At 39.8% G+C, this 14,595-nt stretch overlaps 2 protein-coding genes and 1 long non-coding RNA gene across 5 annotated transcripts in view; 1 reads left to right on the top strand and 2 right to left on the bottom strand.

Moving 5' to 3' along the window:
• The first annotated feature begins 633 nt into the window (after positions 1–633).
• LOC147169718 (uncharacterized) lies at positions 634–13,205 on the top strand. Its single transcript, XR_015095867.1, has 3 exons — positions 634–692; positions 3,353–3,489; positions 12,532–13,205. It is a non-coding gene; the product is annotated as an uncharacterized LOC147169718 (long non-coding RNA).
• cenpm (centromere protein M) lies at positions 2,951–7,273 on the bottom strand. 2 transcript variants are annotated; one of them, XM_086083820.1, is made up of 6 exons: positions 7,019–7,273; positions 5,671–5,747; positions 5,074–5,172; positions 4,065–4,144; positions 3,862–3,953; positions 2,951–3,244 (listed from the first exon to the last, which is right to left on the bottom strand). In XM_086083820.1, exons 2-6 carry the CDS (start codon positions 5,700–5,702, stop codon positions 3,095–3,097), a joined length of 453 nt encoding a protein of 150 aa, XP_085939946.1. In that variant the 5' UTR covers positions 5,703–5,747; positions 7,019–7,273; the 3' UTR covers positions 2,951–3,094. The 2 variants fall into 2 exon arrangements, with proteins under 2 accessions (XP_085939946.1, XP_085939945.1); XM_086083819.1 differs by lacking the exon at positions 7,019–7,273 and adding an exon at positions 6,620–6,788.
• The window catches only part of LOC147169717 (putative RNA-binding protein Luc7-like 1), an 8,294-nt gene continuing 1,530 nt past the window's right edge, over positions 7,832–14,595 (bottom strand). The window contains exons 2-10 of one of the 2 annotated variants that reach the window (XM_086083817.1): positions 14,447–14,541; positions 13,926–14,024; positions 12,747–12,857; positions 12,513–12,656; positions 12,225–12,401; positions 11,290–11,456; positions 11,183–11,212; positions 10,904–11,059; positions 7,832–8,726 (exon numbers count right to left, since the gene is read on the bottom strand). In XM_086083817.1, coding sequence (XP_085939943.1) covers positions 8,480–8,726; positions 10,904–11,059; positions 11,183–11,212; positions 11,290–11,456; positions 12,225–12,401; positions 12,513–12,656; positions 12,747–12,857; positions 13,926–14,024; positions 14,447–14,541 — 1,226 coding nt within the window. In that variant the 3' untranslated portion in view covers positions 7,832–8,479. The remainder of the gene's footprint in view (positions 8,727–10,903; positions 11,060–11,182; positions 11,213–11,289; positions 11,457–12,224; positions 12,402–12,512; positions 12,657–12,746; positions 12,858–13,925; positions 14,025–14,446; positions 14,542–14,595) is intronic. The other variant, XM_086083818.1, reaches the window with a different exon arrangement.

The raw sequence follows: 14,595 nt of genomic DNA, 5'->3' as shown, positions 1-14,595 counted from the left end.
TGCGCAGTAATAAAAACCAAATAAAGTAAATAAAGTCTGATTGTATTGATCAACATGATGCAAACTTTACCCACAGTTAGTGATTGACAGGTTTAAAAATATTTTTTTTAGACATTTTTAAAGGCTACTTTGATCAAATTTAAGGCCTGTGGTTTAAAGAGTGCACACAGACACAAATTCAGCAAAGGGTAGTCTTTTCAAATGCAGCAATTTTGCACAGATTTAATGATCAAGTGTAATTTTTGAGGATGAATAAATCATTAATTTTGTCAAATCTCCACTCTGGTCTAATTTGAGCGATACAAAATTAATTTGGAAATAGGTAAGGGTGTTTTAGCCTGGCAAGCCACACCCACTTGCTTGAAAGAGAAAGTGGGTCTGGACAGGCGTCAGTAGACAGCGCTTAGGCACCGGCCAAAAACATGCCGGGCCAATCAAATACGTGACGTCATCTTCGTGAGCAACGTTACTCTTCACTCTTCACGTTTTTCCCGCAAAACGACATCCAACAACGGCGTCATTCACAACTGTCTCTTTTCGTCTCCGCAAAATAAATAAATAAAATAATTCAACAATTCGCTTTTCTGACGTCACGGCCGCTCTTCGCTCATTGGTTAATTCCACTGTCTGTTAGCTCAGGTTTGCTCCGCCGCAGAAATGCGAGCGATAGGGCGGTTGACCTGGATTGCCAGGTAAAGGGTGTTTACCATGGTATTTAAAAATATATATCTGGATTTCAATAACTGCTAATACTGGCAATTGTGATATTTAGGCTACCAAAATGTTTTTGACAGACCGATTGTTTTACTCTAACAAAAACCAATGAGTCCAACTAACCCGTTTTGGGGAACTCAGCCATTGACTCTCATTGCTAGATGTTAGCTCTTTGTATTTTTAGCTAATCGCTGTTGAATTGTGTATATGTAGGCTATAGGGTCCACAATTCCAGATATGCTAATGTAAGGTGCAGTTTAAGTTTTGCTTTTGGGGCCAACAATAATCAGCCACATTCAAGGCTTCTGTTGGAAACAAGGTGACTTGGTAAAAGTCAGGCATGTTTCGGATCATTTTTAAAGAGCAACATTAATGACACCATCAGCAACATTCCACAGGCCGTTGCTTTCCTCCCCATGTCTGACTCCTCGTACGTGAACTTGAATTATGGATAATTGCCATGATGATAAGCTATTAATAGTGAACAGTGCAGGCCGTAGACGTGACACCTTGCATACCCCCCCCCCCCCCCCCGGGTCGTGGGCCCTCACTCCATTTGCCATGCAAATGTCTGTAAAATAAATCCCTTCATTCTGACCATTATTGATATATGCTACAACTCCCACATTCGAAAAATTCCAACATAAGGTCAATCAGTATACTATTCATTTACAGAATTGTCACTTTTCCCACACTTCCATCTTTGTGAAGAAATAGTCCCACTGTATCAGCTGCTTTATATTAGCATGTTAGCATGCTTGGAAACTGTCGATGGAAATGGTGTCCATCTATTAATTATTACATATTGTGTTGTCTGCAATTGTGACGATTTTAAACATTTTGGGAGCGATGCAGATACTCATCCAGCCAATCCATCCCATAATTGCATGATGTAAATACTCATTTACGGAGGGCAGCTTGCCAACAGCATTAAATATAATTGGCAAGAAGCATTGTTAAAACAGAGAAACAATCTACAAACACAAACTTTTAAAGGGCGACTTAAAAGCTCAGTTTAAGAAAACAGGCGAGCCATGATTGGTCATTACCCGTCCCGAGTCCTAAGCAACTGTGATGTCATTTTCAGTCAGCAGCAAGGGGCAAAATGGCCGCCCCCCCTGAGATGTATAAAAACGGGTGGATTTTGCTGCTTCATTCACAAACCCAATATTAATTTGAATGCCGTGTTTAGACTAGTGGGACTGCATAGAACATATAATTCTAAAGAACATATAACATTTAGTGATAAGTTCATCTTCCTACCAATATTAGAATTGATGTTATCACAATTTTATTTTCCCAATCAATTCGTTTAAACTCAAGCATGGCTGGAATCTTTTAATATATTATGTCTATCAATTTAGGCAAAATTCCATCATGAAAGTTAAATGGAAAACCTTCAGAGGAAAGATTCTGAAATCAGCCACTCATGTGCTTCCAGCATCTTGCTCCATGCCCCCCCCCAAAAAAAACAACGCACGTGAACATGAATGATGGATAATTGCCATGATGATAACCTAATAATAGTAAGATATGACACGGGGCGCGAAGACTGCCCCCTCGGGGACCCCAACCACTGCACTGCAGTGAAATATTTGACTCCATTTAAAGTCTCCTTCACGGGAAGAAATCAGTTTATGTGGAAATGTTATCTTACGCGTTCTATTGAACTGTTGGATACAGATGGGCCAGAAATACATACAGAGCAAACATGGCTATTTGAGAGCTGTTTTTAATGCTTTGACATTTAGTTCAATAAGATAACCAAGTAGAAAAACAGTATGAGTGCCGTTTAGATCAAATATAATAATATTAATTAACAATAATAATTAGGGGTGTCAAAATTAGTGTGTTAATTTAAAGTTCTTTTAACACCACTAATTTTTTTAAACTCGTGATTAATGACCGCCCCTTACTTGGAAAGCATGTACTGGGGGAATTCCAGTTGCAACGTGGCAGACACGTCCACGTCAAAATTTTGCAGTACTAAATTGAATAAAAATGCATATATTTGTGGGAACTGGAGTCAAGTTGTATTTTACAATTAAAAAAATGTGCGGAATTTCACAAGTTACTTCATGTTAAAGATTAGATAGCTCTTAATATGAAAAGAAAAATGCACTGAGCTGTCACCAACGTCTTACAAATGCAATGATGCCATCTAGTGGCAGAAAAATGACCTCAACACAAATCATTATAATGTTTTTTAAAGTAGGCAACATCATTTTAGTTTAACTCAATTTTAAACTTTGTCTTCATTTATTTTATAAAACACTTTCTCTCATAAAAAAAATAAATAAAAAAAATCAACTCAGAATGTCAAATTTGTCCATTTTGTCCATCATAATGTAGAACAAACAAAAAAGAAAGTTAAAAGTAACTAATCAAAATCCACTTCATTAGTGTCTAAGGGCACGGTGCACATTGTCTGGTTGGATAGATAGAGTGCCGTCGTCATGGAAACGAGACCGGCCGCCACCTTCAGGATGATCAGCAAACTCTCTGAGGCTTTGGCCACACCATTTTCCGTCTGCAGGGGACACATATTAAGATTGGTGTCACAGAGGAGCACAACATTTTTTTTTCCAAACTCTCTTCTTTTTGAGAATAATCTCTTTGTTTTCCCATTTTCTTCCAGCGTGTGATGCTCCATCTTCAAAAAACTTCAAAGCCATTTCCCAATTCAGATGCTGCACATTCAAGCCGATGTGATCTACAGAAGCGATAACGTCTGAGCCACCGAAAGCTGCATCAACCTTGTTTAAAATAAAAAAGGTACAGTCGAGCTTTTGGAAGCCTTTCTTGCTTATGTTACCCCTAATGTCAAGATACCAGGTGGCTAAATGTTAGCAATACCAATGTTAAGTCAGTAGATGTTTAAAATAAGTAAGAATCCAATTCACTACAATCTTACACTTCTACAACAATCAGCAATTTAAGAATGTTCTTGAAAATATTACTTGCAAGAGCTCAAATCTGGGATAATTTAAAACGTGCATTATTTGTTCTCTCAGTAGTTTTAAAACTAGTAAAGCCACATTGAAATACTTTTCCAGTATAGAGTAGATATGATAATTTTTTTTTAAAAAGGCCTCTAACACATTGTGGATTCATGCAGTGCATGTACGGAGCAAAGTTGTCACCAACCTGATCCTCAGCAAAGAGCAGCGTGCAGCGTAATGACGCAACCAGCTCTCTGAGGGCGTACAGGCGCTCTGGTGGGACAGTGGCGTTGCGTGCTAGTCGCCAAAAAAAGAAAGACACACAGCAAAAGCTTCATCTTCAATTACGTCCTTTGCAAACAGAAAAGTGAGGCACTGTAAACCGTGACAAGCACAGATGAGTTTTACCGTTGGTGGCCATGAAGCAGACGTTCCCAAGGAAATATCTAGGGTCCAAATACTTGAGGGAAGCCTGGGCAGATTGCAGACTGTGACAACAAATAAATACATAAAATGAAATAAAATTAAAATAAACCAGTGAAGGTCACCATCAGAAGCCGAGTTCAAATTATGGATAATGTTCATATCAATTTAAGACCTATGAGATACGTACCTATAGATAATTGAACTATAGTATATTTTCATGAGATTATTATTTTTTTTTTAAGTGAAAGTGTTTAGCACATCTGCCTGAACAATTCTGAGCTTGAATCTTGTCGACGGCCTTTCTATTTTCTGCCGAACCCCCCCCCCCCCCCCCCCCGCAAGTATAAGGAAAACACTAGGGGTGGGAATCTTTGAATGTCTCACGATACGATTCGATTCCGATTTTTGGGCCTGCGATTCGATTCAGAATCTATTTTTGATTAGGAACGATTTTTTTGATTCGAAATGATTTGATTGATTTTTGCTTCAATCTGTAGATGTGCAAGGAATTGTAATGATCTACTCCAGTCTGACTAGCTAATGCTAATTAGCGCGCTACTCGCAGCACTTTTATCACTCAAAAGAACTCCACACTGAAAAAAACCAAACTTTTATTGAAATAACCTGATCGTGACTTTTTCCTTCTACTCTCTAATGTGGCTACAACTTAACAGTGTATTAGACCGCGTGGAACCACACTGCCCCTCAGTGGCCAAACCGGGTACAACATGAACAGCGCTTCAAATAAAAGGCACACCCAGACAAAGGCAAGACAGTATAAAATAATTGAAATAAAATCAATTTGGGGACATTTAAAATCGATTCTGAATCGTACTGAATGAGAATCGATTTTTTTGGCACACCCCTAGAAAACACTGTAAACTCCACACAGACGTTCTCAAACCTTGATATTAACATTTGCAATTGTTAGTCCAAATAATTGATTACTTTTGTAAATTATATATTGCGCAGGTTATTAGACATACAGTACCTGAGCTCAGAGGCGAGGTTGATGATAAAAACCACCAAGTCTATCCTGGGCCGACCGTGCTGGTGCTCAATGGGCAGAGGCAGATTCTTTGCTAGTCTCCTGTTTTAAAAACATTGGGAAGTATTAGTCATATTAGAACGGACAAATCCCGCTGTACATCAATGGAAGAGATTGAAAGTGCTCCTCCATCTCCAACACTGACCAACATAGACTTACTTGACAATTCATTAGGAACTACTAAAGCCACAGCTCAGGAGGAGCGTGAGGAGAGAGTGTCTTAATGTGTCCTTGAACAAGACATTTGAGATCTCCTAATTACACACAATGGGGCTCTTTACAGAGTGCATTTGCAAGCTGCCATCAACGAGGATCATATAAAGTGGCCGTTGCTGCTAAGGAGCCGTATAAATACAGTCCATTGGGCAGGAGAAAACTAATGCAGCATAAAACAATTAGTTCCTTTTGTGAGGGCGATGATGGTTCATTTTATTGAATCGGAACACTGTCACAGCTCAGTAAGCCAGAGACTCCAAAATGGCTATTAAAATACATTTTTCTAGTAATATCAGCAGTTTGGGGGATGAAGGTACAACTCACACATTCACCGTGAATGCCGTCTCCTCCACCATGGCTTCTGCTAATCTCTGCTGAAACTCTTCTTCCCTCTCCACCAGCTGAATGGGGTGGGGGGGGGGGGGGGTCAGCATTAAATGCAATATCAATGAAAAAACAAACAAACTATTTACTTTAAGTGGGGGTAAACTATATTGAACAAAAATATGAACAACATTTTTTATACCAATTTGCAGAGCTAAGACCTTTTCTATATACACAAAATGTCAACTAAAATATTGGTCACAAATCCAAATATGTATTAGTAAGCACCCCTCTTTTGACAAAATAATTCCTCCATGTCAGATGTGTTGCATATCAATATGCTGATTATTGCACAGTTAATGCACATAGACTGCCCACATTATATTGGATTGATTTTATTCAATGTTTAGTGTCTTATATAAATTATGTGTTTTATAATTCAATAGAGAAAATACGATAAAACTGCTGTTCATTTAATCTCGATGTAGGTTTTCCATATCACCCAGACTACTTTTGGCTGTAAATGTATTTAAAAAATAAAAATAAAAATATATAATATATATATAAATCAAGTGGAGAAACAGCAAATATGGTGATAACTGAGCTGGCCTTTCTTGTGTGATGTGATGTATGAAAAAACACTTCCAGCCCTTAATTCATGATAATACAGTAATGATATTTATGTTAAGAAACTAATTTTTTTAATGCAACAATTTATTTCCATGAATCTCTGCAGTTTACATGTCCAAATGATCAAATCTACCACATTCCCAGAAAATAACAATGTCCAATGACTCCCATCACTTGTGAGCTGTTTTTATCTATCTTTTTTTTTGTCATTGAATTTACAGTTCATTGACTCGTGCCTGCGGACTCAACGCAATGAACGCATTAAAAAAACACATCACAATCCAGACAGCCGTAAACAACGCTCTAAAGCAAGACTTACCAATATAGTGGCGGTATTCAAAGAAGGCTGCCCACTAAACGGTTTCAACAGCATGTTGCGCCACATGCCACAAAGAACGTAAAATGTTTGTAGGTGTGCAGTGTGTTGTTGTGGCTAGCATACTCCCGTCGCCATTTTCCCCCTTGCGCGCTTCTTTTCAAAAAATCCCCGTGACGTCATTACGTTTCCTTCCCATTAGTTTAACGTCACTGCCACCCGGTGGCCTAAAAGAGCACTACAGCATCACCTTCGCCATATTATGCCCAGTAAGATGTTATACTAACTTAATTCCAAACTCATCTGATTAAATACCAGTTCCCTAAAAGTTATGGTCCACTAGGCGTTCCCGCCACATCCTAGGGGTGGGTACAAATTCAAAACACTGCTAGAGAGACAGACCTTTTGGATTGAATGCCACTTCTCATCCTGATCCTGGACTCAATTGGGTGGATACCACAGACTTCCGAGTTCCACACATCAGCGTCGTTTCCGGCCACTGATGGCCGCGTTCCAACATTCGCACCCCCCGACTGCAGGGCGTCTCAACTCTCTGAAATGCTTCGGACAACTGAGACAGACACACTACAAACTCACACAATGGCGAAAGCGCAAGAACTGCGACTCGGGCCCACACGTTGCTAACAGGAAACCGAAACAAAGCTGATGTGTGAAAACCAGGAAGTCCCGCCTCCTCCGTGGCATATAACCCATTAAGAAATTGATTTGTCTCCTTTTTTGGTAATAGTTCATTCGCCAATTTGTTCTCATTACCTTTCTTCTTATTCTGAGCAGTTCATGTTCATTAATGGGAATTTGTATTGTAGTTTTTTCTTTTTGTTGTATTGATTATATTGTGCCTAATTTTAAATCCCATCATATATCTATGACAATTTGCTGTTTGTTTTTTAATAGTAGAAAACTCTTGTGTACATTCTATTCACTATATTGTATTTGTATGGATGTCAGTCATGTTTGTAGTTTTTTGTCCTTGATAATCACATATTTTTTCACGTGACTAATTTGTATTTAACAAGCGCCAGCTGGTGATTCTTTAAACTTTGCTTCGCCGAAGACACGCATGTCGGCAGTCCACATTTACTGCAAAACTTTTGATATCACTACAAGCCTTTTCAGCAAGTCTACATTTTTCTGCTTGATTACTCTCGCTCTCCCAACAAACCTTTAAATGTACACAAAGTGTAACAATGCATATCAAGCAAAAAAGTTTATTACGGCAGCACAGCAAAATAGAAGCACCCCTCACCACCCCTAGCAGACAACACGCCTCTGTCTCATGTTAGAATGTAAACATGCACGTCACGTCAGTCGCTGAGCAGTTTGATGACTCATTAAGTTTAATTTTTAAGCATCTTTATCTTGAATTGAAGGCCAATTTTTAATGCCACTACCAGATTTTCCAAGTGGCTTGAAGTCAATAAACAAAAGGACAAATGGTTGTTTCTCTCCCCAAGTTCAAAATGTGCTGTAGCGGTTATGCATCAATCATATTTCCAAACCCTGTACAATGAGCCACACCTTCTGAAATGTCATAGTCCTATTGAAAAAGAAAAAAAAAGAAACATTGAAAGTTGAACTAATGATTAGAAAGAAATCAGCGCATGTGACCAAAGTTAAACAGACCTCCCCTACCAGTCAAAATAATTTGGCGTAAACAAATTCAAAGTCATAAAAGTTGCTTTGCCTGTTAAATTGACAACATCCGTTCATTGCCCCGTTAACTTCCCACCCTGATACTGTACACATGCCACTTTGAATATAAACTTATGTCTCTATAACTCTTGAACAATACAATGGATTGACATGGAGACGTGCTCCGTCCCGCTCCTTTTTCTGTCCTCTTCAAATCTCCCCCGATTCCCGCTCCTCGGAGCTGGAATGTTGGTCCCGCTCTAGGGACAGGGATCTCTCCCGCTCCCTCGTCATGTCTGGCGAGGTGGACCTCTCCCGGTCCTCCCAGTCTTTGTATTCGGCTCTGTTGTCACGCCATTCCTCTAAGGCGCCCTCCTGACTCCGTTCCTGGGGGAGGGGGAGGGGGAGGGAGGGCTCCACGTCGCGGGTGTGTGATGATCTTTCTCCGGAGGACCTGCTGGGAGAAGAATACTTTCAGGGACATGTTCAAAAAGCGCACTTGTGGAATGTTTTTAATGTCTCAATTAGGGGTGTTAGGAAAAAATCGATTCGGCAATATATTGTGATATTACAGCGCGCAATTCTCGAATCGATTCGATATGCGGCCGAATTGATTTTTAACTCTTTGACTGCCATAAACGTTATAAAACGTTTAGCATAAACCTAGGGAAGGGCGCCGAGGACGTTAAAAGACGTCCCCTATGTTTTTTTTTTTTTTTTTCAAAAACGGGTGCAGGAAAGCCTTGGGCAGCTGTGCTGAAAGTATCAGGCAGATCTGATTAGTAAAAGACTCGTTTTGGCCCCTAGAGGGCAGCGATGACTCTCTTTGCACAAGGTTGGATGGGCCGCCCACCGTGGGCGTCAGTAGAAGACGTGAGGCGGAGCTAGAGTGTTGAGGAGACAATGGCTGGTCCAAGCCATTGTGGCTTGACCAAGCAACCGGTTGCAAGCAACTCACGCTTGAGCATTTTTTTCAAAGACGGAAAGCATCAATCAATACTAAAAAGCGCATTGATGTCGACGATGATGATGACTCCGAGCTTGACGCCAAAGTTGGAAGCCTTGACGCGACTGCTATGACACGTAGTAAGCCTCACCGGCTAAGCGCGGCTAGCGCTGCTAAGGCCGGAAAACGCGCACAATAGCCGGCCGGGTACTTCTACACAATCGGACATTCGATCGGGCGATGGAGAGTTGGCATCGACCAATGCAGATTGATGATGATGATGATGATGATGATGACTCCGAGCTTGACGCCAAAGTTGGAAGCCTTGACGCGACTGTTTATGATTACGTAGTAAGCCTCACCGGCTAAGCGCGGCTACCGCTGCTAACGCCGGAGCTGCACAAGCGGACATTCGATCGGACAATGAAGAGTACCCCGAGTCCAATGCATATTCATCGGAGGAGCGGGTACAGTCTGATCACGGAGAAGACACTGTTTCTGGACTACGATGCCACCATGAATGGAGTGGATAAAATGGATCAAAACATCTCCTACCACCCGGTATAGCAACTGAAGGACACGAGGAAGCGAGACGTAACGTAACCGTAGCATGATCCTGATATTAGACTTGATGGCAACACACACTGCAGTGTATACTTGCTATTCCCCGGAAAAAACGGCCTGCAAGAAAGTGGAGCACGCGAAGAGGCAATCTTGTGCAAATGCTGTTGCGTCTCCTTGCACGCAGGAGAGTTACAAAAAGAAAAACTGTCGTTGAAACATCCACATATTTGTAAATAGCACCACAGTTGCACACATTTGTAAATAGTTTGCCAAATTGTTGTCAAATTGTTACACTGTTGAATGTAAATAAACGTATTTTGCTATCAAAAAACACCTTTTCATTCTTGGTGGTAGTGTTTTATAGAAGTAAAGCACTATTTAGGTGTTTGTGGCATCATTCATGGACAAAAAGAAGTGTCAAATTCACTAGAATGCATGAAATAATATCGTTTCACTAAAAGCTTGATTTCTCCGTATTTTGGTCCAAAACAGGCGAAATTGGGTCAAACTAACTATTTTCTATTGTTGATTACTAAAGAACGGAATAAGGTAGAAACAAACTTTTTTTTTCTGATGAAAGATGAAAGTCCAATATTTCATTTGGTAGTACGTGTGTTTCCAAACAGAACATTTTCTGTGGACCTTGAAAGATCAGTCAAAATGCTTAAATCGGCTGGCACTGACGGCATCCCTTTTCTGAAAACGTCTGGCAGTCAAAGAGTTAAACATCATTTTTTTATGGGAATAGTCAACAAAACATCTTACTTAGGGTTAGGATTCACACATTAAGCATGGAAGAATGTTATATTAATGGGACATTAAGCCTTAATATTTTATTTCAGTGCTGTTCAAACATGAAACAGACTGCAACCTGTTTGTTAAATGCAGTGGCTCAGTTAACCTGAATTTTCAGATAAATAAATACATTTTCATACAAATCTTATAGTGAACATGTACAAGTTTACTGATTAGTATTTTCGAAATTTTTGAGTTAATTATTATTATTTTTTTTAAATCGCAATAATAAATTTATAGATTCGCATTGGGATTAATCGGTATCGAATCGTGATACGAATCGAAAGGTACTAGGCAATTCACACCTCTAGTCTCAATGGTTGTCTCACCTCTTTCTCTTGTGCCTGTGAGAGTGCGAGTGTGAGCGGTGTCTGTCCTTGTGCCGGTGCCTCCTCTCTCGCTCCCGATCCCGGTCCCCGCCCTCCTCTCTAGAATGAGAGGAGCGGTGGCGTCGTGACCGGTGGGAGGACGAACTGCCTCCCTCCCTACGTTTGAGCATGAGGAAATGGATCAAACATCACACTGTGGCGTTTGTATTTGACTAGTAGGATTCTCCAAAAGAGTTCATTTACACGGCTGATTACATAATGAAAACACAATGGTTGTACCTGTATCGGTCTCCGCTTCTGGATCGCGACCTGGATGGGAACACATCATGTAAGACTGTATTGTATCTGATGACAGGCCAAACGAACGGCAGCTGGGGAGCTCTTACCTCCTGCGCTCTCGCTCTCGTTCCCATTCTCGCTCTCTCTCCCGCTCCTTCTCCTTCTCTCTCTCCCGTTCCCGTTCCACCTCCCACTGCTTATCCCGTTCGTCATTTTGTTCTCGCTCCTCTCTGCGTCTGGTTCGCAATTTTTCCTGTTTCTCCACGACTGCTTTCTGCATTTAAAAATGGCACCAAGAATAGACATTGTCATTGTCCGGAAAGACTTAACATGAACAAGCGGCGTCAATGACGGTTTCACTGAGATCAAACAAATGCCATTATATCTTTCAAGTAGGGCAAGGTGATAAATCCATAAGAGACACATGATCAATATCAATAGAAAATCCATTAAATTATTATTTTTTTTATATCTAAAACCCCGCCACAATGTTATGAAGGCGTTTGGGCGCATCTCATTTCTCTTTCAGCCAAGTTTCTTGTTAGTGTTAATAGAACGTGATGGGAGGAGAACAAAGATCCCCCCCGCAGCCTCTTGACCTATCACGACCCAGCTAAGCACATTTCTTTCCATCATCAAACCGACTCACTAAGACACATTTTTATTCTTTGGGCTTTTGGCTCAGCTTGGTTTGTTTTAATGTATTGTCTTTTTATTTATTTATAGTAATTTCTTGTTTTTAATGGTCTTTGTTTTAATAGATCAGATTTTTACTTCACATACAGCCCAGTACATACATGATGGTTGTTTTTTAAAGTGCTCTATAAATAAAGTTAAGTAGAGTTATTTATTTTCAAATTCTGGCTTGATATTTCTATATAGTAAACAGAATGGGTGCGCATCTGTTTTGTGTTCAACTAAACAGGTCCAGATTTTCTTACATTTGTTCAGTCTATATACTTTTTGTGTGCTGTGAGATCTTTCGAACGTAACATATGTGCTTTGCTCACGTCGGCTGCGTGTGACTGGTGTAGCGCCTTACCCTGAGCTTTTCAAGTTTCTCGCGAATTTCAATGAAGCCCAGGTGAAGTTTGCCCCCAAAGTGGTCAGCTAGACGCCGATCGTTGTCATGGAGACCCAAGTAGGCCGAGCACACTTCACATACGCGTAGTTTTTGCTGCTGAAAACTGGAGGCTGGCATTGAGTTTCTGTAAACATCCTGCAAGAAATCAGAGAGGAATTAACAGACCAATTGGATTTGAATTGAAATTCAGATGCACCTTAACGTTCCCGGCCATCAAGAGTTAAAGCAGTCATGTCGTCTTCTAACCTCTGCTTCTTTCTTCAAGACACGGGTCTTCTCCACCTTTTCAAGCAGCTGTTGGGCCTCGTCTACGTTGCCCTCGCCCCCGAGCTGCTCGGCGCTAGCAAGCAGCTTGCCGATCTCCTCGTTCAACTCGTGCACACGTTCAGCCTAAGCAAAACGGATGACATTTCGTGTTGCCATGAATGCAGCTAATGGGTTGGTTTTGATTTGTGCGATGTTAACCACAGCAATGGTCACCTTTGTTGTTACTTCAGCACTGATCTCATCTTGAGTCTCTGCTAATCTCTTCTTGGCCAGCTCAGTCCTGCGGTCACAGTCGGCGATAAAAGTCTGAAGGTGCTCAGCAGCCTGAAAACCAGCACAAAAGATCTAATGGTAGGTAAACCTGTTCCACTGCGGTTTCTTTGGTTTGACGAAGCTGCATTGTAAAAGTACAGCTGAACATATATGGATTTTTTTTTACAATTGGAAACATTGGAAATATTAGTCTGTTCCAGGGTCAAGTTGTCATCACACTGAATTAAGTCTTTATTAATTGTACGGACCATGTTTTAAGTAAATGTTAGGATTCTAAACTGTCAGTGAGGAGTAATAATATAAGTTAAACTGTGACAATTTTGAGATTAAAAAAAATTAATCGCATCATTAACTCATTCACTGCCATTGACAGCAAAAGACGTAAAACATTTTTGAACTATTTCTATTAGTTTATTTTTTTCCATTTTTGTTAACAAGAGTATGAAAACCTAGAATGTTTTTTTGTACATTTAGAACAGATATAAAATTTGTGGTTAATCGTGAGTTAACTAGTGAAGTCATGCGAATAATTACAATTACAAATTGTAATCACCTGTTTGTTTTTTTAAAGATTTTTTTTTAATTAGGGGCGTCAGGTGAGTACTATTTATTTTTAATCATAATTAATCGCATGACTTCACTAGTTAACTCACGATTAATCACACATTTTTATATCTGTTCTAATACAATATAAAAAACACTAGGTTTTCATACTCTTGTTAACAAAAGTGGGGAATTTTTTAAAACGAATGTAAATAGTTTAAATGAAATTTTGACGTCTATAGCCGTCAATGGCAGTGAATGAGTTAATAACAATTGACTATGGTGTAATGGGCTACTGGACCACAATAATATAGCGCAGTTGCAATTTTTTAACAGTATTTTCATTAAAAAGAACATGCAAGTTTAGTGTAGCTTTGAAAAGTGATGTTGGGTGTGTGATGCCAAAGTCGTACTACTTTGAACTTATGTGGCGCATATTCTTCATTTCAAAGTTGTAGGTATATTTTTTACAACCACGGGCCTTTGATTGTCCAGTATAGTAATACTGGATTGCTAATTGCAGGTCACATTTTTATTTGTAGATTTAATATTCCCATAGTAGACTAAATGACTCACATCAAGCTCAAAAAAAAATTCTTGATCCTTGGAGGCAATCTCGAAGTCTGCTCTGAGGGCCAGGTCATGCACTTTCACACACTCCCCAAGGTCCATTCTCTGTAGGGTCAGAACAATTAAGTGCATAAAAAACAGAATTCGCTCAATCTTAGTTAATACAGTACAGGTGCAATGCTGAACGTATTCATTTGTTAACTTTAGGCCAATATGACTTTTGAAACTTGTTTGGTATGCTAGAGAGTTCAGTGTTTATCTTAAAATATCTATATATATTTTAAAAAGTCTATTCAGTGGAATATGCAGAAGTATGGAGGCTTGCCAAACAACTTGAAATACAAACATTGGCACATCAAACAAAAGACGAGTCCTGCGCTCCATCTTTGGCAACATCCTCAGTTCACTTCCAAAGGGCTGCAGCAAACATCAAACTAATCAAAACATCTGCCTAAAACAGTGTCAGAATGATAATTAATGACAAGAACAAGGATGTTATGTTTGATGTGTGTGTGCCAGATACTTACAGTGCCTGACAGAATGTCATGAGGGCAAGAATCCAAAAGGTGACTTTTGCACACCCGATCATCAGAGAATTTGATTATCTGCCTCATGGTGTCTCCTATTAAAAGTCAAATAAAAAATGTCAATATTACACCCACCACTTTGCAGTTAT

Source organism: Leptonotus elevatus, chromosome 8 (assembly GCF_054856555.1).
Source record: "Leptonotus elevatus isolate MCC_2025b chromosome 8, RoL_Lele_1.0, whole genome shotgun sequence".
Classification (NCBI taxonomy): Eukaryota; Metazoa; Chordata; class Actinopteri; order Syngnathiformes; family Syngnathidae; genus Leptonotus; species Leptonotus elevatus.
The sequence above is the reverse complement of the archived record's forward strand: the minus strand, read 5'-3'. Positions and strand labels throughout refer to the sequence as shown.